The sequence below is a fragment of the Aotus nancymaae genome, unplaced genomic scaffold (genome assembly GCF_030222135.1).
Source record: "Aotus nancymaae isolate 86718 unplaced genomic scaffold, 86718_ANA_hifiasm-v0.15.2.pri h1tg000075l, whole genome shotgun sequence".
NCBI classification, from domain to species: Eukaryota; Metazoa; Chordata; class Mammalia; order Primates; family Aotidae; genus Aotus; species Aotus nancymaae.
The window spans coordinates 1,496,860-1,523,245 of NW_026988490.1; the positions used below are offsets into that span (position 1 = coordinate 1,496,860).

Consider the following 26,386-nt stretch of genomic DNA (forward strand, 5'->3'; position numbering starts at 1 on the left):
CTGGAGGTCAGTCTGACGTGGGTCTTACTGGGTCAAAATGATGACTTCAGCAGGGCTGTGGAAGAGAATGTTTCCTTGCCTTCTTCAGCTCCTGGAGGCCGCCCACACGCCTTGGCTCCTAGGGCCTCCACTTTCAAAGCCAACAATCGGGATCTCTCTGCCCGCTCTTCTTCCACTTTTACAGACTTGTGATTACACTGGGCCCAGGATTCACTCCGGGATAATCTCCCCATCTTTTTCCGTGAGAAAGGGGAATTAGAGCTGGCTGTTAAGGTCGCTGAGCACCAGCAGCGAGTTAGCAACATTAATGGCACCTGACTTTCATTCCCCTTTCTCTTGGGATGTAACAGACGGCAGTAGCTCCAGGGTGTTTTACATCTAAGTTCTATTAGTAGTCGAGCACTGTGGGGCTGACAGATCAGGAGAGGACTGCCATTGCAAAGAGGGCTTGTTACTCAGAGTCCTTCAGAGAAGGAGCTCGCCACACCCACCACTGTGGGAGGGGAACATCGCGGGGACCAGGGTTGTAGAAGGCAGAGACTGGGGCGAGAGGGGGGAAGAGTCTTTTCCGTGCCTTCCATGGGGAAGAACAGGAGAGGTGGGGTGAGCAGGCTTACAATCCGTTAGTTTACTACATAACATCGGTGGACCTGGGACATTGGGCTGTCCTTCGCTGCCTGGTAGCTGGACCTGGGTGACGAGAACAGGTGCACGGTGGATGAAACATGGAGGGGGCCGAGGGTGTGGACGCTGGATTGGGTGGCTTGCACACAGAAAGCATGCTGCCGCAATGCTGTTTGCTATGTCTAGGAATTATCCAGCCCTGGGAGGGCCCGTCCCTGCAGAGGCAGCAAGGCTCCAGATGTCAAAGCATCAGACAACAGAAAACAAAAGACATCCTTAGCACAGGACTGAACAAGCAGAAACTGACTTAAGATGTCACTGCATGCAGTAGCTGGGAACGGAGCCAAGAATTACAGACACTGCCCTCCCTCCGGCCCCACACGCCTTCTCCAAGTCCCAAGGGCGCATTATGAAGGAATTCCCATTAAGTCTGGCGACTTTACAGAGGAATTAACACAGGATAGTAAACAGAAACAAGAAAAAGAGAAAAAGACCAGAAATGGAGGAAGTTAACCGTGAAATCAAGGAGGAGCGCAGCGTGGCTGCAGGACTGAGCTGGATTCTGGCTCTCACCTCCCTGCGAGTGAGAACCTGAGGGTCCCCGACAGCGAGGCCTCCTGGCCCCCAAAACATGCTCCCTATGGATGCGAAAGACCATGGGCAGCAACCAGATTTCTACGGAATGAATCAAACTTTCCGTCCTGCTTCAAAGCAACAATTTTCTTTCTTAAAAAAAAAAAAAAGTGCACATGGAAAATATTACAATGCAAGTCACAATGAGAATGAAATGCCAGGAAAAGACACACATCTGATTTGACTAGAGTCTGCCACGGCAAAATGAATATATAAAATAATGACAATGATAACAGTGACACTGAAATGTTATCACCTAGGTTTCTACCAATTAATTATGAGGGATAAGATGTACATAATTAAATATAATTAAATATCATGCCGGTCGATAAAATTACCCTTTCTGCAAAAATAATTACATGCCATGTAAATTTGAAACTGTTGTGGGAGGTGAACAATCGCAGCCCAGTGTGTATGTGAGACATTCTGGAAACCATTGCTTTGAGTTATGTTCAAAAATGGTGTGTTTGTTCAGAGGGAGACAGAGTCAGTGGAGGGTACCGGCAGGGACAGGGGCCTCCCCAGCTCCTCTCTCCCCTCACATGGCTCTGGCTTCTGGTTTTCTGAGTCAGCAGAGCTCCTTGCATAGTAGGGAACTCTAGATCCGCTCAGGGACCTGACTTATTTCTGGTTCAGCATCAGTTTTGCCTCCCATACAGGAGTCTAGGACTTTTCCAGACTGCTACCCTAGACTCCACGGTGCAGCACTGGGAGCCTGCAACTCCACCCCAGCCCACAGCGTGTAACTGAAACAAAGCTGATTTCCAACTTGGCCAAAAGCCACCAGAGAGGCCCTGGCTGTGTCTGGTACGGCCTCAGCCAGGCCCTGGAGGGAAAGGAAGGCCCAGAAAAAGGGATGTGGTCACACCCTGGGGCCAGCCCACAGGGGAGGAGAGTCCCCAGCGCCATCCTTCACGGCCAGTTTTGGAGAACTGGAACGGCAGGGCCCCAGCGCGCTCCTCCCTGGGTCCCTCGCTCCCTCCCCGGCCCTGAGGTGACTCACTGCCCCCCCAACCCCCCCACCCCCCCCCCCCCCCCGCAGGGAGGGACCACGCCCATCGCCCCCAGGACCTGCAGCCCGCACCCAGGGGCCTTGAGGTCACATCCGAACCAAGGATGTAACTTGGAACCTCCATTTACCTCTTCTGGACCTGACTTTTTAAGCTGTCATTAGAAGTACACAAAAACAAACTGCAGGACACACAAGTAGTGAAACGTTGGAAACTCTACAAATGACTCAGTTCAAATGTGCGGTGACAGCCCGGGTTTCCTGCCGTTTTGTTAACCCCTTGTGTGCTGGATTCTTTTAGAAACAGTAGTTTCTGCGCCAAACATCACTGCTGTGGGGAAGCAAAGCAGACAGAGGCTGGGGAGGAGTGAGTGTGGATCTCGGGGCTCCCGAACGTGGGGAGGGAGCCTTGTCAAGTCTGGCCTGGCCCAAGCTGAGTTCCACACCCCAGAACCGTCCTAGAAAAGTCCTAGACTCCTGTACGAGAGGCAAATCTGCTGCTGAAACAGAAATAAGGGAAACCTAAAGTTCCCTACTGTGTAACTGCCCACCAGCCTCCAAAGCGCCCACTAAGCACCTTTCCTCCAAGCCTTGCTGGAGCATCTGTTCCAAGGCTCTCCACTGCCCGCTTAGGTTGAGTTTCCTTTCGAAAACCAAGATTTATTTAAGGTTTTTAAAAAAATTCTTGTAACTGTTGATAAGCAAAAATGAATCAAAGACATCATTCAATCGGCCAATGAATTGAACTCATTTTATGTTTTCGAAACAAACCTTCCTCCAAAAAGGTTATTATCAAAGCCAATTAGATTTGCAATACACGCTGCATTGCCATTTGAACAAAGAATGCTTTCACTTCCCCACTCCCCACCGTGCTTCTTCTAGTCAGGGACATTGCTCAGAAGACATCTGAGCCCCCTAATTCTGGATCCTCGGTGACCCTTAAACTTAGCAGTGGGGGTCGGATCTATTCCCAGTATTTCAATGTTCTTTCACAAAGCTGTCCATTTACCCATGATACAAGTACACAGCTAAATGACACCCTAAAAATATTTGTTTGGGCTTGGAGGTACAATTACTTCAGTGTCTTAACAATGTGAACAGGCCAGCTGCAGTCCCAGTATTTTGGGAGTCTGAGGTGGGAGGATTGCTTGATGCCAGGGGTTCGAGACCAGCCTGGGCAACATTGTAAGACCTCATCTCTAAAAACAAAACTATTTTAGCAATTTAAAAATGTGAGCAAGTATTTTGATCAAAAGATCTCAACAGCAATAATGACAGTACTAGTAAAGGTCATAATAACGGCTGCAACTAACCTTTTCAGATTCTCACCTGCCTGCCTGGCCCTGCAGCACCACCCCCCTGCATTACTTCACGTACTGCTTATGGCACAGCAGAGGCTGCTAGCTTCTCTCTGCCCCTCCCTCCCAGAAAGTGCCATCCTCCCTGCAATTTAATGTTATCCTCTCTCCCATCTGCTGCCGTCCTCCCTCTATCCTCCTCCCTCCTGTCAAATGCCATCCTCCCTCCGATGTCATGTTATCCTCCCTCCTACTGAATGCCATCCTCCCTCCAATTTAAATGAGAACACTGGGCTGAAGAGAAATGCATTCTGCCTGGCATCTAACTGCTGGCAAGGATCTAACCTCATTGAGGGTCCTGGGGCTCAGGGACCAATACCCCAAAGTATGGCACTTTGACACGCTGAACCACCTCCCAGTGCCACCTCTCAATCCTGTCTCTCCCAAAGCACAAGATGAACTCGCTGTCAAGTTCCCTTCTCTACCTAAAATCTAGGCACTCCAAAGAGGAAAACAAGTTTTGATTAAGTGAGTTCATATTGTGGGAAGAAAGACTGAAGTCTGATTACACAGCTGGACAGGCTTTTGTCACAAACCACTGTCTGCTCTGCAGGCCTGACAGACTGTGGCCCAGGCACAGAGAATTCCCCTTAAACTCATTTACCACCCCGCTAAAATCATCCCCACTTCCTATCTCCCTTTCCCCTAGGAAGGAGGGTGTATAACCCTCCGTACTCCACTGGGTATTGGGCAATCATTCTCCTACAATTCTTCTGTGCTATGCATGTTAGTAAATGTTAATAAATGTCTATGCCTTTTCTCCCATTCATCTGCCTTTTATCAGCTGATTTCCAGCCAACTTTCAGAGGGCAAATGGGAAGTTTTCCTTTAGCCCCTACAAGGACATTTTAATTGTCTCTAACTTAAAATGAGGACACAAATTCTTAATTGCCTAATAAAAATAGTACGGTAGGCAAAATATTCCAAAATACAGTATCCCCAGTGGAAAAATAACCACAAGGTATGTGCAGGGCAAATTCATACAGACCGCACTCTGGGAAAATGCAAAACAAGTAAACATAGAAAGTCAGGCTAAGAGTCTTCTAAAAAAGCAGAAATCAAAATAGCTCTTCATGTTTCCTGTAAGTTCTCTCAGTGTGCTAAATATAGCAAAGCGAGTCTTGTACAAGGGCGCACAGTGGGCCTCCCTGCTGCAGGCATTCAGCAAGAAGCTGGAGCACCATGTTGTGACGGGCAGGAGCCTAACAGTCACCCAGCCCCTTCTCAAACTTCCCAGAATGTGGAGAAGCCCCGTCTTTAAAGCATCTTCCAGACATGCTTCTCAGTGAAGGCCTGACCGGCCTTTGGGAAAGGGTAGGGAATGGGGCAGGGCCTTCCTGGGCAGGTGAGGCCATTGCATATCAGCCAGCAACCCCGGTCGTGAGCACCCATGCCAGGGACACTGCCAGTCACTGTGATTGTTAAATGTCTACCAACATGTCGGGAAGAAGGTACTGCCCCCAGATGAGACCTCTGACCCTTCCCTTGCAGGAAGGATGGAAGCTGAGAACTGACCACCACCACAATGAATGCCCATTAAATGACACCATGCAGGCCATGGTTTAGCTCCCGGGAACAGGCAGGTTGGGCTTCAAAGGCCACTGAAAGGCACAGAATAACTGCATTAAGAATAGTAAGACCTGGTCGAATCCAAAACAATCAGCTAAAACAAAACAAAACAACAAAAAACAAGATCACTTGTGGTTCCAGTGAGCTATGATTGTACCAGTGCACGCCTGCCCGGGCAACAGGGTGAGGCCCCGTCTCAGAAAGAAAAAAGACTCAGAGACAACATGACTGGTTCCTACTGACCAAAGAAATCAATTACAATAACTACAACAAACTGAAACCAGTCAATTATATTTAAATTCATGAATTCATATATATATATATATATATATATATATTTTTTTTTTTTTTTTTTTTTTTTTTAGAAAATTTATATAGCCTGCAGGAGAAGTGGTTGATTCGAGAGCTGGGGCGGCCAAAATAGATGAGCCTGGGGCATCCCATGTAGTCAGAGAGTAAGGGAGAGTCTAGAAAGAAGGGCTTGGGGCCTGGGAAGGACAGGAGAGCCAGCCTGAAAGAGCTTCCAAAGGCCTATCCATTAGTCTACAATGCCATCAGTTATTAAGTATACAAATCAATGAGAAAGAAACACAGCTATTCTAAGAATTCCAGTTAATAAGTAGGAAAGGAATGGGGGTAAAGAAAATCGCTATTAGACCACTCCACCATAATTGCTACAGACTTACGGAAATAGAAAGGATTACGAGAGCACACCATCAGCAACTGTTGCAACAACAAATTACGTAACTCCGATGAAATGGACAATTTCCTAGAAAGATGCAACTATCACAACCTACTTGAGAAGAAAGAGTAAATCTGAACAGACTCATAAGAAGTAAATGGATTGCTTTTGTAATTTTAAAAATTCTCCACAAAGAAAAGACCAGGCTCAGCCGGGTGCAGTGGCTCACGCCTGTAACCCCAACACTTTGGGAGGCTGAGGAGGGCAGATCACCTGAGGTCGGGAGTTTGAGACTAGCCTGGCCAACACGTTGAAATCCCTTCTGTACTAAAAATACAAAAATTAGCCGGGCATGGTGGTGGGCGCCTGAAATCCCTGCTACTCGGGAGGCTGAGACAGGAGAATTGCTTGAACCCAGGAGGCAGAGGTTACAGTGAGCCGAGATCGCTCTACAGGACTCCAGCCTGGGCAACAAGAGTGAAACTCTGTCCAAGAAAAAAGGAGAATAAAGAAAAGCCCAGGCTCAGACTCAAGTTCTCTTCAATGTTGAATTCTTCCAAGCATTTAATGAAGAATGTCAAATCTTCCAAAAAGGAAAATAGGCCGATGCAGTGGCTCATGCTTGTAATCCCAGAACTTTGGGAGGTCAAGGAGGGTGGATCACCTGAGGTCAGGAGTTCATGGCCAGCCTGACCAATATGGTGAAACCCTACCTCTACTAAAAAAAAAATACAAAAATTAGTCAGGCGTCGTGGCACGTGCCTGGCTACTCGGGAGGCTGAGGCAGGAGAATCACTTGAACACAAGAGGCAGAGGTTGCAGTGAGCTGAGATCATGCCATTGCACTCCAGCCTGGGCAACGAGAGTGAAACTCCATCTAAAAAAAAAAAAAAAAATAGTGGAAACACTCCCCAACTCATTCTATGAGACCAGCAGAGTACTTTTCTCTATCAAAACCAGACAAAGACACAGACACCGCACCTCATCCCGAATATCCCACGTGAATTCAAATGCAAAATCGCGAACACATTCTAGTAAACGGAATCAGATTGCACACTATGACCAAGGAGGTTTTATCCCAGGAATGCAAAATTGGTTTAACATATGAAAATCAATGAGTACACGTCATATTGATTGAACTACGCCCAAAAGCCCATGGTCATTTCAATAGACGTAGGAAAATACTTTGACAAAACCCAACGTCCTTTCCTGATAAAAAAACACTCAAAGTAGGAACAAAACGGAACTTCTTCAACCTGATAAAGAGCATCTGCAAAACCCCACAGCTTGAAATCTCAGCATTGGTTAAAATACACACACACACATACACAGAGCTAGCATCATACTTAATGGTAAAAGACAATGTTTTCCCCCTAAGATCAGAAACAAGAGAAAGATATCCGTTTTTGCCATTTCTATTCAACACTGTAGTGGAGCTTCTAGCCAGGACAGTCAGGTAAGAAAAAGAAATGAAAGGAAGTAAGTAAAACTATCTGTGCTTACTGATGCATGATTCTACATGAAAAAGACTAAGGAAGCCACAAAACAATTATTAGATATCTAATACGTGCATTAGCCAGATGGCAGGACACAAGACCAACGTGCAAACCGATGGCCAAAACTCCTTAATGCATTCATGGAAAACTGTTTACATCTAAATAAAGAATGTGAATTAGTGAATAGTTTTGTACTAATGTTATTTTCTCGGTTTTGAAAATTATAGTGCAGTTTGTGTTCCAATTAAAAGAAGGCAGGTCTGGGGTTTAATCTGTATTGCAACTTTTCTGTTAAGCGTAAAATGATTTTAAAGTAAAAAGTTTAAGAATTTTAGAAAGTCAATTGGCTAGTGATATGGGTTGGCTCCCTGTCCCCACCCAAATCTCATCTTGAAGTGTAATAATCCACATGTTAAGGGCAGGACCAGGTGGAGGTAACGGAATCATGGGGGCGGTTTCCTCCACACTGTTCTCGAGATAATGAGTGAGTCTCATGAGAGCTGAAGGTTTTATACGCGTCTGGCATTTCCCCTGCTAGCACTCATTCTCTCTCCTGCCGCCTGGTGAAGAGGTGCGTTCTGTCATGATTGTGAGTTTCCTTAGGCCTTCCCAGCCACGCGGAACTTGAGTCAATTAAACTTCTTTTCTTTATAAATCACCCAGTATCGGGTATTTCTTTCTACCAGCCTGAGAATGGACTAAAACATCAAGCATTTATTTCTCCTTTACTATATGCGCCGGACCACTGGGAAACCAGGTAGTAGATGAGGGCAAGTGTCTCTTTATAACAGTATTTCCTATCATAAATTAGGACACCACCGTTTTGCAACCTCTAACCAATCAATGGATACGGGCAATGATCATCAGTGACTGTCAGCATCACAAAAAGAGACGAGTGAGCACACACGTCTCCTGATGGAAGCGCAGAACGCCACCTAGCAACGTGCAGACCAAGTCATCAGCAGAAGTTCCAACCCGAGCCTGACGAAAGCCGAGCAAGCGTCCAGACCCGCCTACCAATTCACACCAATTACAACACAAAAAAACATGCTACCCGAAACCACACAGAACCAGTCCCCAGTATTCAGGCCCTGGAAAACAGCACAGGACAGATAACCCAATTTCTTCAAAATAAATTGCAAGGGAAAAAAGAAAGAGAACAGAGTTTTCTAGGGGGAAATATGTAGATTAAAGGAGACTTAGAAGATTTATCAGCCACCTGCAATGAGTAGGCCTTATTTACAACTGATTTAAAGGTACACAATCAAATCCACACATCCCATTTATGAGACAAGTAGAAATCTCAACATGGACTGGGTATTTAACAATTTTAGGCTTGTAATCCCAGCACTTTGGGAGGCCAACGTAGGAAGACCGCTGGAGCCCGGGAATTGGAGACCAGCCTGGACAACGCAGTGAGACCTCATCCTTACGAAACTTTTTAAGAAAAATTAGCCAGGTGTGGCGACGTGCACCTGTGATCCCAGCTACTCAGGAGGCTGAGGCAGGAGGATCGCTTGAGGCCAAGGGGTGGAAGCTGCAGTGAGACAGTGAGCCACGATCACACCCCTGTACTCCAGCCTGGACAACAGAGCAAGACTGTGTCTTAAAAAATAACGAATTTTTTAGGTACGATAATGGTGTTTGTAGTTCAGTGTTAAGAAGAGTCATGCTTTTCTACAGACAAATTTATTTACAGGTGAAACATCATGATGTCTGGAATTTGCACCAGAATGACAGGGCGGGAGTGGGGAGGACACAGATAAAGTAACGTTAGCCATGAGTTGCTAATTGTTGACACAGGATGACAGCACATGGAGGTTTGTTACATGTGCGCATTTCTATGTATGTGAAACTTTCTAGAATAATTTTTTTAATGAGGCCTGTTGCTCTTGGGGTGGAAATACCAAGTAAGGTAGTAACTGTGAACACGGGGTCAGAGCAGGGTGAATCTGGGCTCAAATCACGGTACTGCCATCCCCTAATGGCATGACCTTAAGCTATTGAGCCTTGAAGCCTCACCTTCCCTGTCTGTGGAATGGGGATGTGGAAATGATAGGATCATTGGGAGGATAAAAGGGAATTGTGCATATAGGACATTTGGCTCCTATTAACAAGTAAAAAAGAACTACCTCATGAACAAGCCTGCCTTCGGATGACATCAAGGTTTTGGGCAAAGAAACGTTCTTTTTCCACTGCAACTTGACCTCATGAGCCCAGTAATATATGACATGTAACAGATACTGAAAAATTATTTCCAACAAACATGTGAATGGCGACGTGGAAATAACATTCTGCAAGTGTCCAGTGCTCTGACCTGCCTGCAGGGATGCCAGTCTCGCTGAGGAAGAATTGCCATGGTCCCTGCGTGTTCCTAACTCCTGGGTCATGTCCTGGTGGCTCTGCTTTTGCAAACCTTTTACTCAAGTGACAGAGATGTTGTGCTTCCCAGGGGAAGGATGTATTGACTGCTGGCCTCTTGTTGCATTAAGAGGGAGGGAAGGAGGGAATGTGTCCCAAGAGCCCAGGGCACCGCAGAGGAAGAGACGAAGCTGGCCGGGAAAGGAAGGCAAAGAGGCACAGAGGAGGAGCGGGAGAGGGGAGACAAAGAAAAAAAGGCTGGCAGGAAAGAAAACAAAAGGAGGACTTTGCTGCGTGAGAACATCACCTTCTCATCGGCTCAGCTCTTCTGACACAACAAAGCCTCAAGTGCAGGGGACATGGCTTGGATAAATAACCCCGGTGGGCCGGAAAACGCAGCGAAAATCAAAGCAAGGGGAAGAGACCAAAAGTAGGACACTTCCAAAATAAGCAGAGAGCACCTCCTGACTACCTGTTTTCCCAAATGATGACGGAAAGACACGGAGACGCCGCCCTCTAACCAAGCACGGAGCCCAGAAGATTCAGGGAAAAGTCGCCTCGGGTTATTTCCTGCTGAAACGCTGCTGGTTGCATCATCCTGGAGACAGATGCTGAAAGGTGTCGGTAAGACTACATTCCAGTCCTCACAAAGGACAAAGAAGCAAAAGGGAGAAAAGGAAGAAACTGATACAATAGCCCAGGCGGGCTTTGGGGGAGAGATGGGGTCACTGGCCCGGGTCCTCCTCCAGCAGCACCCTTGCAAGGTGCACTCCATCTCCAGGAGCAGGGCGCCAGGTCTGCGGATTTACAGCTCCCCGCTCCCCCCTGCTGTGGAAGAGGTGGTTGAGAGTGCTTTCTGCAAGGCACAAAGTCTTCCTCTGATAGAGGATCTCTGCTTCCCGCCTGCAGAGCCACCCGCCACTCTCCCAGCCTGGGCTGAGTCCCCATGCCCCCTTCCTTTCTCCTCCTCCGGCCCTGCCCCCTCAGTCCTCGGCCCCCAGAGATGCCCACCCTATTCCAGCTGGACACTCAGTGTTGGAGACCAGTGTCAGCTAAAGGGAAGTCCAAGCCCCACACGAAAGCTGGAGGCCACGTCACCCTAGACTCCCACCAGGGCTCACCGAGAGGCAGTCTCAGGGCAGGCAGCCCCTTTCTTCCCATCCAGGCCTGTGGGAAAAAGGCTTCTCTAAAATTAGGCCTTAGCCAGCACCGAGGTCCCTATGATCAGAGGGGCTTCCCACACCCTCCCCTCCCACTGGACCACAGCCTAGTGATGAGGGGTGGCTAGGCCCTCCCCCCTGCAGGCGCCACAGGCAGGACCTAGCACCCCAGAATCACCCAGAGCTCCCCCAAGCTGCTGAGTGTGGCTGAAGAGGGTTTTCCTAAATAGCGTGAGATCCACAAGCAGAAAATGGGTTCAGGAGGAGGAAATGGAGGACTGCTTCTCAAACACCCTGGCCTAGAAAGCTGCATTTCCAACAGGCTCCATACGGGATTCTCACAGAAAGGGGCCAAAGGACAGTGTCTCTGAGAAACAGAACATAATAACATAAACGATGGCACACCACGGGCTGCACATTCACGTGCAGGGAGCGTCCAGGAAGTCACTTCTGGGACAGTGGCAGCGGCTGAGACTTCCAGCTAAAGTCCGCTGGGGCTCTGTGTGAACGATGCGTGGCTCACTTGCACCGACACCCCCACACACAGCGGCTAGAGCAGTAACACTTGGAGGCGGCGCCCCACAAAACAGACCTGGACAGTGCACAGTCCTGCTTCTGATCTTCCCTGCAGTCAACCAAAGGCACGGCACAGACCTTGGCCTGACACAGAAGCCATTTCCTTGGCTCCTCTGTGCTGTCTGGGTGCCAGGTCCCGACAGCCTGGGCTTCACGTCCATGCTTCACCCCAGTGTACCCTAGAACCTATTCTCCATCTCTGTGCCAAGACCCTGTTGACCCCCCGCCCCCATCTCCCACCGCAGCACTCGCCCTCTGCCCCACCTTGCCTGGCAACATTTTCCTGGTCCTCAAACCACAGTCCCAGACTCTTGCCCTTCGCTGGGAGGCCTCTCCTGACATGAAGCCTGCATCCCGGAGCTCGCCACCCCACCCAGGAATTCACCTGGTAGACATGCCCTGTGGTGCCATCTGTCCCTACAGTAAACTATGGGTGAAACCAGCCTCCTTCTCCTTCTACCCCCAGGGCCTGGCGCCACCTCTTCCAGCCTTTCTGGGACTGGAGGAATTCGAGCTGCCTTCCCCAGGAACAATGAACAGAAGTGGGGCAGTGGGCCCACTGTCCTCAAGGCAGCTGGGACGTGGAGGGAAAACGCTGCCAGTTTCTTCCGTAGGGAAGAAGATGGTCTGAGGGACGGTTAACACGCAGAGTCCAGGGCAGAGTGGAAGGGGAGGGGAACGGCCGGGTGTGGTCTAAGAGGAAGCTGAGGTTTCAAAGCCCCATGAAGCCTTACAAGGTAACAGAGACAAGAGAACAGCTTTTAGATCCCAGCCTCAGTTTCCTCATCTGCAAGATGGCTGTGATGGTCACTCTAAGGATCAAACGACATCATGGGTTCAAAGCACTTTGACAACTGAAACTATTTTTCTTCTGAAGCGTAAGTATTTCTGAAAAGGAAGATACGGGAGTTACAGGCTCAGTAATAACAGGAAGTGGTGTCTATGCGGAGGTGTAAAACTGTCGTGCGCCACCAGGGCGATGTGGTGGAGCCCTCGCTCGGGGGACATGGAGGGCATTTGTAGGAGTGCTACTCTTGACACTGCTCAGGCTTCTGCCGAACAAGGGCCAGCAAATCCCACAGCCCTGTTCATTGACAGCCACCTTGCTTGGGAGCAGGCGGAGCGGTGTTTCTCAAGGTGTGGACCACCATAGGAGAGTCTTCTAAACGCTCATCTAATACTCACATTCCTGGGCTCAATCCCGGACCTGCTGGGTGAGACACTTTGGAGAACTGTTATTTTAACCAGCACCTCCAGTGACTCTTACAAAAGTTTCAGAAGCAGGAGCACAGAAATAGTCAAAAAGCTGTGCAGTCAGAAGACCTGGGTCAAATCCCAGTACCACAACCTTGCTGCTGTGTGACACTGGGCAGGTTTACTTAATCTCTCTGAACCCATTTACTCTGTTTCCATAAAGTACGAAGCACAATCACCGCAGCGTTGCTGGGAGGGTGAAAGGTACTCAACTACACAGGAAAGCATCCAAGCCTTCATCAAAGTGGACAGTGATGCAACTGTGACCCTCCACTTTTAGGGGATCGATCTGCCACTAAGAGGGCATAGGGCTTCCTAGGGTCTCCCATGCATGATGTAAGCCGACACCGCTAACGTTCTCCTATTTAGAAGCCCATCTCAGTCCCCGTACCAGAGGTCAAGCAGGGGGAAGCAGGAGGGAAAGCTGGGTTGAGCTTTGGAGGAGAGCTAAGACCACTCAGCTTTCTCCAGGACAGGATCTTGAGGTCCTCCAGGCTGCTGGACACAGCTCCGAGATGGACCTACCAAGGGGCTCTCTTGGGGTGGAGAGTATAAAGCAAGAAAAGGCCGCAGCTTCTGGACAGGCCTGCCCAAGGTTCTAAAACTCCAGGAGGAAAAAAGAGCAGGAGAGGCCCATCGCAAGGTCACCCCTGGCACTGCCCATGGCAGGGCTCGCAAACGCCCCACGGACTCTTTCGCCAGGAAACAGGTTAAGATGAAGAAAGTTAGGCAGGCAGCTATGGGGCGGTGCCCGGCTCCCGGCTCACCGCGGAGGATGGTCACTGCCGTCCTTGCCCCTGCCCTGGTACCTGAGCTGTGCCAGGCACCTCTGGGGTTGCCGGCAGTTTCACTTCGCTTCTGTCACGAGCCCAGCTGTTATCAGACTGAGCTTTGCAGTCGTGTGCCGGCTGCTTCACCTGGCCGGGGACTGAGGCAGGGACTTTAGGCCACACGGGGCCAGGCTGCATGTCCCTGCCTTTCACTTCAGGCGCGGCCGGCTTCAGTGGACGTCGGTTTCCAGCCCTGGGATCACCCTGGCTCCGACACGGAGTGACAGGGGATCCCCACGCATCCCGCAGCCAGGGCGCCCCGGGGCGCAGAGGGGCCTTGGCGGCGCTGCGGCTTCAGCAGTGGGTCCCGCCCAGCCGGGCCTCCATCCTGAGCGAAGCTGCCCTCCAAGCACTCGCCCCCGCCCATCACCGCGCCCAACGCCAAGTTCCCTGGGCGCCTGGTCCCCCACACCGCGCCTGACACCAAGTTCCCAGGGCGCCCGGTCCCCCATCACTGAGTCCAGTGCCAAGTTCCCGAGGCGCCTGGTAACCCACACCGCACCAGACACCAAGTTTCCGGGGCGCCCAGGCCCCCATCACTGAACCCAATGCGAAGTTCCCGAGGCACCTGGTAACCCACACCGCACCAGACACCAACTTCCCGGGGCGCCCGGGCCCCCATCACCGCGCCCAAAGCCAAGTTCCCGGGGCGCCCGGGCCTGCACCCCCGCCCGCCTCACCTGCTGAAGACCAGGCAGCCCAGGTGGTTGATGTCGTGGTCGGAGCGGTGGCGGCTGTAGTCCTCCCACAGGTCCTTGAAGGCCGTGACCGCCAGGATGAAGAGCACGGGCGCCAGCGCCAGGCCGGGCTGGAAGGCGTTCACTGCCGGCACGAAGTTGAGCAGCGCGATGAAGACGAAGTACACGTTGGCCAGGCGGTGGAACTGCTCGAACAGGTTCTTGGGCAGGAAGGACAGCAGCGTGTACTTGGAGGTCTTGAGCCGGTTGTCCGCCAGGCGCTGGGCGCACCCGCGCCGCCACCGCCACCGCCCGCCCTTGGCCGCGCCCGCCGCGGGGTCCTCGTCGCCCGGGGGCGGCAGCAGGTTGGAGCGCACCGTTCGCGTCCCGCCCTCCCGGCGCCTCCGCCGCCGCCGTCCCGCAGGCTCGCGCTCCATGGCCGCGTGTGGCCGCGCCGGCTCCTCCGCCGCTCACACCCGCCCGCGCCAGCCTCTTAGGTGATCATCACTCGCGGCCGGGCGCGGCGGGGCGGGCTCGCTGCCTGCGGGGCGCAAGGAGACCGCGGTCAGCAGCGTCCAGCCCCGCCCCGAGCGCCCGGCCCCTTCCACCCCGCCGGCCGAGTCCCCAGGACGAACGGAGCCCCCAGCCCGGGCCGTTTCCGCCGCAGTGGCCCCGGCCCCGCCCCGCACCCCGACTCGGACTCGCCGGGGAGCGGGAAAAGAAAAGGGCAGAAGCTGGAAACTTTAGAGAGGTTTAGTTTCGTTTCCCAGAAGCATCAGTTCGGTCCCAGAACAGGGCAAACGCGCGCTGCCTCCAGGAGGAGAGAGAAACCGCGGAGCGCGAGAAAAACCGCCGCCGCCCCTGAGCAGCCCGCGCGCCCGGCCAGGGCCAGACCCGATTCATCCCGGGTGGTGAGACGACCTCGGGGGACCCGGGCCGGGACCCTACTCCGGGGAGCAACGGGAATCAACACCCAGGGGAGCCGTGGCATCCAGCGCTCCCATTTTTACGGAGGACCACTGCTCCTGGGGAGCCCCGGGAAGGGCCACTCGGGGTGCCTCTGAGACCTTCTCCCCGCCCCCACTGCCTGGCCCCCACCACTTTCAGATTCTGTTCTTGGGCGAACTAGACTCTTTGATTTCCTCGATCACCATCACTGCCTTTCCTTCCTCTCCGAGATATTTTTTTCTGTTCTTTTTTCATGGAAAGGAGAAATGTCTCGCTATAGCAAACACACGCTGTGCTTTGCAGGTATTAATTAGAGTCTCTGTTTCCCTCCCTGGGAAACCATGAGGACCAAGCGCCCCTGTGTCTTGTAGCTCTGAGGTGGACAGGCGGCGGTGGGGTGGCGGGTGCAGGGGGAGGCGAGGATGGCTGTGGGAGGAGAGGGAGGGTGTCCCCGAAGTGTGGCGCAGTGCTCCCCTCCACATCATGGGGCATCCGAGAGGGGGTGGGAGAATAAGCTCGATGTGGAAAAAGGAGATGGCAGTCCCCACATCTGCAGTGAGACCCCACAGATGTCCCACGGCTGTGACTGTTCGCCTCCCTCTTGCGAAGTACAGAGATGAGAAGCAGTTATTTGTTGCCCAGGAGCCCATGGCTGGGGGGTTGGCCATGGCCGGGGCCCTTCCGGGGGGTGCTGCTAGCAAGGCTCTGCCCTGAGTGGACTCAAATCACTGACCTCTGGGGAGGCCCTGTCCTCCTGCACCCTGGCTTACCGGGTCCAGCTATGACGGTCTCACAGCCCTACCCAGCTTTGCCACCATCCACACTGTTCCCCAGAATCCAGGGTTAGAAGGTAGAGTGGTGACAGCGATGAAGAAAAGAGTCCCTTCCCCCAGTCACAGGGGTGCGTGCTTGTGAGCTGCAGAGGCGCAGATCAGGGAAAGGTTTGGCTGAAGTCTGCATGGTCCGGGAAGGGAGTCAGGTCTCAGTCAACCAGCAGCAATCACACGGAGCATCAACAGCACGTGAAGGCCCGCAGCACCCGGTCTCCCGGCCTCACACCCCATGGCTCCGCGTTTCCCAGTGACCCCTGAGGCTTGTGGCCTCCTGTCTTCAGGGGCATCCTGGTGGACCCTTGCCCCAGAGCCCACGGGGTTTCCGGCCTCCCAGACTCCTAGCTTCAGCCAGTCCACACTGTTGCCAAGTAATTTCTGCCTCATTCCATTTCCTTACCCTGGAGCTTCCGGAGTGCCCCATTGCTTACAAATGCTGATTCCTCAGGTAGAGGTCCCTTGGGGCCGTGAGGGGAACTGGCACCAACCTGCTGATTTTCTTCAGCCCTTCCCTGCTTCAGGCCCAGCCCCAAGGTGAGAGTCTCCTTATCCTTCTCAGAACAGGCCTTGCCCATCCTGTCACATTCCACTCTAAGGTTCCGAGATTCTGTGAGTCACACTGCTCAAGTCTGGAATCTTTTCCCACCTGCTCTTCCCCAGTCCAAAGTCGGGATTTCCAGGAGCGCCTAGCTCAGCTCAGCTCCAGAAAGGTCTCCACACTATGTGAGCCGGGGAACTTTGGAGGGGTTTTGAGCTCAGGTGTCTTCTGCCAGCTGGACTCTAAGACCCTGGCCTGCCGGGGCGAGGACTAGGCTCTGGTGTGGTCAGGTGGACTATGGGCTGGCCATCTGCACCGCGGGGCTGTAACAGGGGCCCACCGCAGGCCCTGTGACCCACCGCAACTGTCCTTGTTGAGCAAATACTTGCTCATCACCTGCTGTGTGCCTGGCAATGTTCCAGGCACAGGGAATTCCTTCATGGAGAGGGATGGAGGACAAGACATTGTCACGGAGTTGCAGCAACCTAACGAGAAACCAGGAGACCCCGCGGAGGGCTCCGGGAAGGTTGACAGAGTGCCTTGTGAAAGACGGGCACTGGAGCTGAAGCCTGAGTGGGACAATATGAGGTGGAAGAAGCTTCCAGACAGAGGGGGCGGCTCTGTCAAAAGGCCCCAAAGGAGGAGAAATCGCAGTGTTTAAGAAGCAGGTGGGGCCTCTGCCTCATGCTCATTCCAAAACCGTCAACCCCACGGCTTCTGCTTTAGGTGATGGGGATACCTGGGGAACCCAGCAAGTCTCTGCTCCCGAGAACACCAGGTCCTCATGTGGGAACCCTAACAAAGAGGGCTCAGCAAATGAAGGGACACCTGAAACTGGGGCTGAGAGGGGTGGGCCGAGGAGGCCTCCCAGCAACACTGAGCAGAGGCCTAAGGACAAGCCATGCAGGTGTCTAGCGAAGAAACGCCAAGCACAGGGGCGTCCAGGGATTTCAGGCCCAGCAAGGAGGCCGGGATGGCTGGAACAGAGTGGGAGATTGGAGACGTGGCCCAGAGTGGGGTCATGTGGGGCCCTGTGGGGCCTGGTGAGGATTTTGGCTTTGGAGTGAGAGGGAAAGCCTTGGCGGAGTTTGAGCAGAGGCATCAGATAGTGGCCGGACTGAGGTTTCCAGGGATCACCCCTGCTGCAATGCAAATAATGTAAAGGGCCGGGGCAGAAGAAGGGAGTCGGCATGGCAAGCGGCCACTGCAGTGGTCCTGCAAAGGCACTGTGGCTCAGGCTGGGTGGCTGTTGGCGGAGGAGGGACATGGCCTCCTCAGAGCATGCAGGACATGCTGCTGGACTGGTTGTGGGTTGTGCAAGAAAGGAGGTGAGGGTGGCCAGCAGCTAAAACCCGAGTTCCATCTACTGAGTTGGGAAGACAGAGGATGAGGCAGACCTGGAGATGCTTCCCAGTCCTCGGGGGCAGAAGTGGTGCAGGAATCTGACATCGGGGTGAAGCTTACCTGGAGATGTCAGTCTGGGGTCAAGAGCAGTTCTGGGTGCAGGAGAGGGTAGCCATGAGGAGTGGCAGACTGACCGGTGTTTGGGGCTTCACCAGCCTTTGAAAGGGACAAGTCTCTGGATTTGCTCCAAGTGCCACAGGAAGCCATGGGCTGCCCCAAGCAGAGAGGCATGAGATAAGAGGGTCTTATATTCTCTTTTAATAGATGGAAGATGGATTCTGAGCAGAGTCGGAGCAGGACAGATGTGAATTAAGAGGTGGCTTAGACCTGGCAATGGATAGACACTCATGGACAGATGAGAAGTACGTCTTCCAGGCAGAGCTAATGTGACCGGCCAGCAGGCTGGATGTTCCAGTGAGGAAAACAGATGAACAGCTTTCAGGAGAAAAGGCAAAGCTCAGCATAAGCCAGTTAAGTGTGGGATGCGAAGTAGGCAGTGGCGTGTCGAAGTCCAGACGTGACAGCAAAGGCCAGCACTAGTGACATGGCTGTGGAGGATGCTGGGAGGCACCGTGGTTTAGAGCTGCGTGAAGAGGTTGCACGGGGCAAAGGTGGAGTGCAGAGGAGAGACTCTGGGTGTTACTTTGCAACTAACAAGTGTAGAGAATTGAATGACACGATCATCAAGATCGATTCCCGTTTTCAGTTACCAAGAATCAGTACCTATAACGGTAGGTACTGATTCTTGGTACCTGAAAATTTCACAGTTGGTGAAATAAATAATTAGGGAATAAGAATCACAGTCTAAAACATTTTAACCCGACAGTATTGTTTAATATTTACTCTAGTGATTGCCCTTACAAATAGGCCTACCGGATTCTGACGTTTTTACATTTTTAAATATTTTTCAAAATATTTAATAAACAGTTAAATATTTAATTTTTAAAAATATTTGATGAACAATTAAATATTTTTAATTTTTTGGTTGGGCATGGTGGTTCATGCCTGTAATCCCAGCACTTTGGGAGGCCGAGGTGGGTGGGATCACTTGAGGTCAGGAGTTCAAGATTAGCCTGGCCAACATAGTGAAACCTCATCTCTACTAAAAATACAAAAATTAGCCGGGCCTGGTGATTCGCACCTGTAATTCCAGCTACTTGGGACTCTGAGCAAGGAGAATTGCTTGAACCTGAAAGGTGGAGGTTGCAGTGAGCCGAGACTGTGCCATTGCACTGCAGCCTGGGCCACAGAGCAAGACTCTGTCTTGAAAAATAATTTTTATTTTTTATTTTTAAAGAGAGACAGGGTTTCCCTGTGTTGCCCAGGGTGGCCTCAAACTCCTGGGCTCAAGCAGTCCTCCCTCCTGGGTCCAGACAGGTTCTGAAATTTCTAATATGAAAAACTAGGCACAGACGCTATTAATTAATTAACATGGCCTCGGCACCAAAAAGTTCCCAAATATAGAGCTGTGAAATTTGAGATAAAAGTAATTGACTAGTGATTGAATAAGACAAATCGATGATTACATAATCCTAGAAATACAAAATTCTAGAGAGATAAGCAAAGATTTATATTTTGTTAACCTTTTTCTTACCCCACACACCAGCTTTTCTAAGGAGCTAGTACTTTGAAATACCTGCCTGAGATGTTTCTTCTCCCTTTCTCCAAGCTAGATTCCCTTTAACAAGACAGATGATATTTTTCAAAAGGATAAAAAAGTATAGTTGTGCCGGGCAAATGGAAAAAGTATCTTCAGAAAACAGAAAGATGTCTCAGAAGATATTGAGGGATATCAGGAAGGTATAAAACTGATGAGTGGATTGGCGGGAAAGTCTAACGCATAAGAAAACATATTACAGAGTTCAGTAGGCAAGGATGTGTCTTTTTAAAAAGTGAGTTTTTCAAGCAGATTTCTTGAGAAGGCTCAAAATCGGAGAGAGCAGGCCATCGTAGGATGAGGGGCAGCTGGTAAAATATCGGGGCTGCCAAGTTGCTACACCCAGGACGCCATTCCAGGTCCCATACTGGTGAGTTCAAGTAATTACTCTTAAGACCTCTGCTCCTGAGAGTTACCTGATGAGCTTCTAATGCCCAAGCAATGCCCATGCCGTACTCTAGCCTCAGTACATATGGGGACTTACCTCGTACCAGCTTGGCCGGGAGACCTCACCCAGGCGGTGCTGAAGGAACTGAGAGGCAGACACCCAGCTAGAAGAGCAAAGTAGGTCTATGCGGGGTGGGGGCAGCAGCCTTCCGGGGCTGCCAGCATTCCAGGCTGAAGGCGCTGAGGAGATGCCGAGCCACGTAGTCAGTCTCTCTGAACAGGTGATTCGTATGAACAAACAGGTGTTCTGTATTTTCTCATAACGCGAAAATATACCAAGTAGGCAGCTGTTACCCACTTACCACTGATTACAAACAAGCTAAAAGGTGTTCTCCACGAGGGAGCCACGGGGGCAGGGGCAGGTGTCTCAAAGAACTGTTTTAACTGGTGGATGATATTTCTACATTGTTCTGCCACTTTGCAATGCCCCAGATGGCTTTCCACTTGGAGAGGGAGTCGGCTAGGCTTTTCTTGCCATCGTTTTCCTAGCAAACAATATATTCTATCATACACTCAGCATTCATCAGTATTCGTAAACTTGATATTTCTCAACGGGGACCAGACCCCAGCACCCAGGTTTTTTAAAAGCTTCTTGGGTGATTCCAACATGCAGCGGGTTTAGGAACCTGCAGTGATAAGCATGAATCTATGTAACAGTCAAGAGTCACTGGATTGTTGTAGAACTGGTGGCTATGGCTATAAAAGCGTGCTGGGAGAGACTCTCAAGGCGGATGCCTTCTGTGTTGAACCGGAGTGGTGTTCACAGGAAAAACTGCATAGAACTAAATATACATACACACACAGTACACGGTGAAATCTACGTAAAGTTGATTATTTTATTAATTTTAATTATTAACTACTATTTATATATTTATATTTTAAATAAATTTTGATATAAAATACATTATTTGACTATAATTTGAATATATCAACATTTAGCATATTATAAATATTGAAAAATCATTTAAATTATTTTATTAATTTTATTAATGTAAATTTTCTCATTGTAATATATTTGTATATTCATATGCCTTATAACTAGCATATATCTAACATACAATGTTTGTATTCCAAATGATGCATCTTACAGGTGGGCCGTACACACACAGGAAGAAACAGTGTCGATTCCACTGTCAAAATATAATCATGAGAAAGATAAATCTACTCTGTCAATTAAAGATATGATTTCTGGTGGCTTTCATGCAGGAATGCACACTGGGGACAAAAATAAGAATGTGAACATTTCTGTGTGTGTGGAAATTTAGTCTGTGATGAGGTGTGGAGTGTGAAATCAATGCATTGAACAAAGTGCCGTGTGGTATATGGCACTGGAAATATGGGCAATTTGGGGGAAAAGTCAAATCTTTATTTCACATCCTAAACTAAAATACAATGTGGGGGGGTTATTATTTAACATTTTAACAAGAGAAAATACCAGAGAAAGACGTGTTATGTTTATGTTGGGGGAGGGGAGATCTTTCTGAAGAAGGACAAAACCCAGAAGCCACAAACAGCAAAATGCACTACATAAAAACTTCGTATTTCTGTGGCATGAAAGCCCAATATAGTATCATATTAAAGATAAGTAAAAATTTTAAATTCTTTTTACTTTTCTTTTTTTTTTGAGGCAGGATCTTGCTCTGTTGCCCAGGACGGGGTGCAGTGGTGTGATCTCAGCTCATGGCAGCCTCCACTTCCTGGGTTCAATGGATCCTCCCAACTCAGCCTTTCGAGTGGCTGGGATCACAGAGGCACGCCGTCATGCCTGGCTGATTTTTTAGGTTTTTTTTTCTTTAGTACAGATGGGGTCTCACTATATTGCCTAAGCTGATCTTGAAATCCTGGGCTCAAACAATCCTCTCACCTCGGTCTCCCACAGTGTCGGGATTGCAGGTCATAACATTTTAATAGAGAAAACGCAAGTCCATGCTATGCGTCCATTAAAAAGTTTTTAAAAATAATTGGTACATAATTGTACATGTTTACAGGGTACAGAAAAATGAGGTAGAATTGGATGTGCTGGCAGAAAAAGATGTCCATACATTACTCAGTGAAGAAAGGAAGCTGGAAAAGGGCAAATGTCGTTGTGCACTAGACCCCAGCTGTGTGACGTGAACAAGGTGTGTAGAGCCATACACTCCCCCATCGTTCGCTAGGGCTGCTGTACAAAGCACCACCAGCTAGATGGCGCGAACGGAAACGAGTTGTCTCACGGGGCTGGAGGCCGAAAGTCTGAAATCCGGGCGCCAGCAGAGCTGGCTTTTCTGAGGGCCCGGAGGGAGAACCTGTTCTCCGTCTCTCTCTGGCTCCTGCTGTTTGCTGGTCATCGTTGGCGTTTCTTGCCTTGCAGAGACATCACTGCAATAGCTGCCTTCATGGTCACATGACGTTCTCCGTGTGAGTGTGTGTGTGCGCGCGCGCGCGCACGCGCATATGTGCATGTGTGTGCGTGTGAGTGTGTGTGCACGCGCATATGTGCATGTGTGTGCGTGTGCGCGTGTGTGCGTGTGCGTGTGTGCGTGTGTGTCCCAGTTCCCCCTTTTCGTAAGGACACATTGGATTAAGGCCCACCCTGCCCCAGCATGACCTCATTGTAACTCAGTGAATTATATCTGCAACAGTCCTATTTCCAAATACAGTCACATTCTGAGATACTTGGGGTTAGGATTTCAACATATAAATTTGAGCAGGACACAGCTGAATCCACAGTAATCCCTAAGAAGCAAGACCGATTAAGTGATTTGTTGAGTAAATGTTGCTATGACCAGTGCAGGAGGATAGTAAGACCAGAAAGAAAAAAAGGACATTCAATTTTATCTTATAGATTAATCAAATCATATTTGGACAAATAATTTATTATTAGATGTATAAGATAGAGACAGAGAAAGAGAGCAGTAGTGAGAGAGAGCAACACGCTATTATATTTTACCAAAGAAGGAATTAAGACAGGAAAGTGATTACTGCTGAGAAGACAGAAGATCCACTCTCCCAAGAAGGCCTGAGTCCTCTTTTGATCATTCTAAAGCTCAACTCGTTCATGAAAATAACTATTTCACAAAGAGAATACAATGACGCACCCACTATGTGCCGTGCTCTGTCACAAGCATCGGGAGTGCAAGGATGCACAGTCGGTGCCACGTCGGGTGTGGTCTGCCAACCACCGTGCACTGCTTGGTAGAAGAGACGGTCTCGGGAAAGGGAGCGCGGAAGCGGTGTGTTCGCTTCCTGTTCTGGTAGGTTCCTTGTCTTGTTGCAGAGAAGCACACACAGTGGCGGGTATGCCGCTTCAGTCGCCCTCAACAGGGCTATGTCTCCGCCCTCTGGAGCCATGTTGAACAGAGCAGACACAGGCATTATGACAGAACAGCACCCTCCCCAGCCACGTTCAAGTCTCAAGTCTAGAATTTTCCCTTCACACCCTGTTGGCCCTCTAGGTGTCAAGGAGCCCATCTCCGGTTTAGAAGGACACAGATGCGTTCTGGGCCGTTGCAAGGGAAGGGATGCCTAGCAGGACAGCTCTGAGAAGGCTCCGCATCATATCTAAACACACGAAAAGAATTCTCTTTCGGAAAATTCAGGATGGCAGCCGTGGGGAGCAAGCCAAGGCAAAGGGTAGAACGCAGAGCAGCATGTGAGGCTCCAGCCAACTGCAGCCCGTCTGCAGGCGCTGCCTGCTTCCACGGCTTTCAGGAGCCACACAGGGCGAGGCTAGGCAGGCTTTCATTGCCAGCTGTGGTCTCCGCAACAGCCCGCAGGCCAGAGCCCCCGTCCAGGCCACCTCTGCCAGTCCCCCGCCATGGGGTGGTCTTGGGTGGGCTCACTCTCCCTCCCGCTGCGCTCCCATCTCTGCTGTAATTCACCACCTCAGCCCTTCCTATTTGGTTTCCAAGAGCGTATTTTGGAAAAGCAATGTGAAAACATGCTCCTGCTCATTTTATGCTTCCTACATCCGCTGTAATGACCAGTAGAAAGCTCCAGTCACCAAGACCAACATCTCCAAATCCTACCTCCTTTCACTTGTAAACGCCAAGTGTCCCTGTGTGATACCAGTGCCATGACAGAAACCTCTGCAGGGCTCTGGAAGTCAGACAACCGTTCACACTACCCAGACAGGTAGTGGAGAATGGCTTCCAACAAGAGGCCGTCCTTGAACCATGTCTTGAAAGGGGGGCAGAAGCTTGCCGCACAGAGGCAAGAAGGAGGCTCAGCAGAGAGAGTGGGGGAAGCGAAGAGTAAGATCACCAAGTATTTTTGCAAGTTTCAGTATGTCTGGAATTTAGGTGTGGTGGGGACTCAGTATGGACGAAGGCAGCGGGCCAGGTAACACACTGTGTTCTATCAGTGTGTTAGTTCCATATCCTAGAAGTGGTGAGACGTTACATGATTCTACCAGCTTCCTTTGATCTTCAGCTACCCAAACACAATTTTACACGTATTTTTCCGACAAGTTTTAGATCCTAAATGCTCTCCCCATCTGACCGCAGATAATCTAGACATGAAACATGCTTGCTTCACCAGAGGCAGTTAGAATAAAGAGAAATAGCTTCCATACCGCAAAGGCAACTTTGAGACGGTATGGTGGCTCAGGCCTGTAATCCCGACACTTTGGGAGGCTATGGCCAGAGGATCACTTGAGGCCAAGAATTCAAAACCAGCCTGAGCAACAGAGTAAGAACTTGTATCTACAAAAAACTTTTCAAAACAAAAAGATTAGCTAGGCATGGTGGCACACATCTGTAGTCCAGCTACTTGGGCTGAGGCAGGAGGATCACTGGAGCCCAGGAGTTGGAGCTGCGGTGAGCTATGCTCACGACTCTGCCCTCCTGCCTGGGCGACAGAGCAAGAGCCTGTCTCTAAAAGAAAAAAGCAACTCTGAGTAAAAGTAATGCACATATATTATATACTTTAGCTACCCAGGTAAAAAACTGAATATTTCATGTTCTTTTTCTTTTGTCTGTAGTTATGATCTTCTGCCTTGTTTGAAATGTTCACTTTTTTTGAAATAAAACTTGAGTTACAAAGGATTATAAATCATTCTACTATAAAGACACATGCACACGTATGTTTATTGCAGCAGTGTTTAAAATAGCAAAGACTTGGAACCAACCCAAATGCCCATCAATGATAGACTGGATAAAGACAATGTGGCATGTATACACCATGGAATACTATGCAGCCATAAAAAAGGATGAGTTCATGTCCTTTGCAGGGACATGGATGAAGTTGGAAACCATAATTCTCAGCAGACTAACACAGGAACAGAAAACCAAACACTGTATGTTCTCACTCAAAAATGGGAGTTGAACAATGAGAACACATGGACACAGGGAGGGGAACATCACATATTGGGGCCTGTCATGGGGTAGGAGGTGAGGGGAGGAAGAGCATTAGGAGAAATCCTAATGCATGCGGGGCTTAAAACCTAGGTGATGGTTGATAGGTGCAGCAAACCACCATGGCACGTGTACACCTATGTAACTAACCTTCACATTCTGCCCATGTATCCCAGAACTTAAAAAAAAAGGAACCTGGGGTTATATTTCCAGTAGAACTGGAGTTTTATTTCAGAAAAGGTGAAAGTTAAGATTTAGCATTTTTATTATCAGAATGATGGCTCTGGCAAGCGCAATAATTTCTAAGCTCCAGGGATATGAGAGGGTTGCAGGAGATAAAAATATAAAAATATAGGGCTAGATTGGAGCAAAGCCTGCATTTTGAAACTGTTTCTTTTATTAACGTCGCATGTCTGCTTCTCAGTGGTGTCTGCCAAATGCATCTGGATCCCAGCATCCAGGGACTCTGCTGGCGTGGCGGAAGGCAGTGAGCATTGCAGCCCCATCAGCAGAAGGCCTTTCCACGCCTCCGCTTACCTCAAAATGAATTTTTGAAAATCAAGCTACTTCAAAATCTGCTTCCCTACTTTACATTTGTTGAAGTGTTTCTTTCTTGTTTTGAAGGTTGGACAACACATTGTAAAATATAACCTGTACGTGATGATGTTTGTAAATCATTGAAGTACAAATCTGAAAAGGAAACAAAGTCTTGGCAATTCAGTTTCATTTCTTGCTATGATGGAGTCACTGATAGCAGACTCGCCCTTCCACTGCACAGTGTCCACTTAAGTCCTTGGCTAGATACTAAGCTGTGCATATGCGTAGGTCAATTTCAATACCTGGCAGTGAGCAGCTGCTAGAGTGAATGGAAATTCCAGAGTCTGTATAGTGCTTGGAGCGCTGGAAGACATAGGACTTCTGCTTTGCCAGAAACAGAATGCTGAACACTCTGAGTATTCAAGTGAGACCACAGGAACAGCATTCCGAGATTGCACCACTG

At 49.8% G+C, this 26,386-nt stretch overlaps 1 protein-coding gene across 1 annotated transcript in view; it reads right to left on the minus strand.

Moving 5' to 3' along the window:
- LOC105715299 (phospholipid-transporting ATPase VA-like) overlaps positions 1-14,666 on the minus strand; it is a 96,800-nt gene extending 82,134 nt beyond the window's left edge. Inside the window, exon 1 of the mRNA XM_064367758.1 lies at positions 14,233-14,666. Within this exon, the coding sequence (XP_064223828.1) occupies positions 14,233-14,666 (434 nt within the window). The remainder of the gene's footprint in view (positions 1-14,232) is intronic.
- Between the last annotated feature and the right edge of the window lie 11,720 nt (positions 14,667-26,386).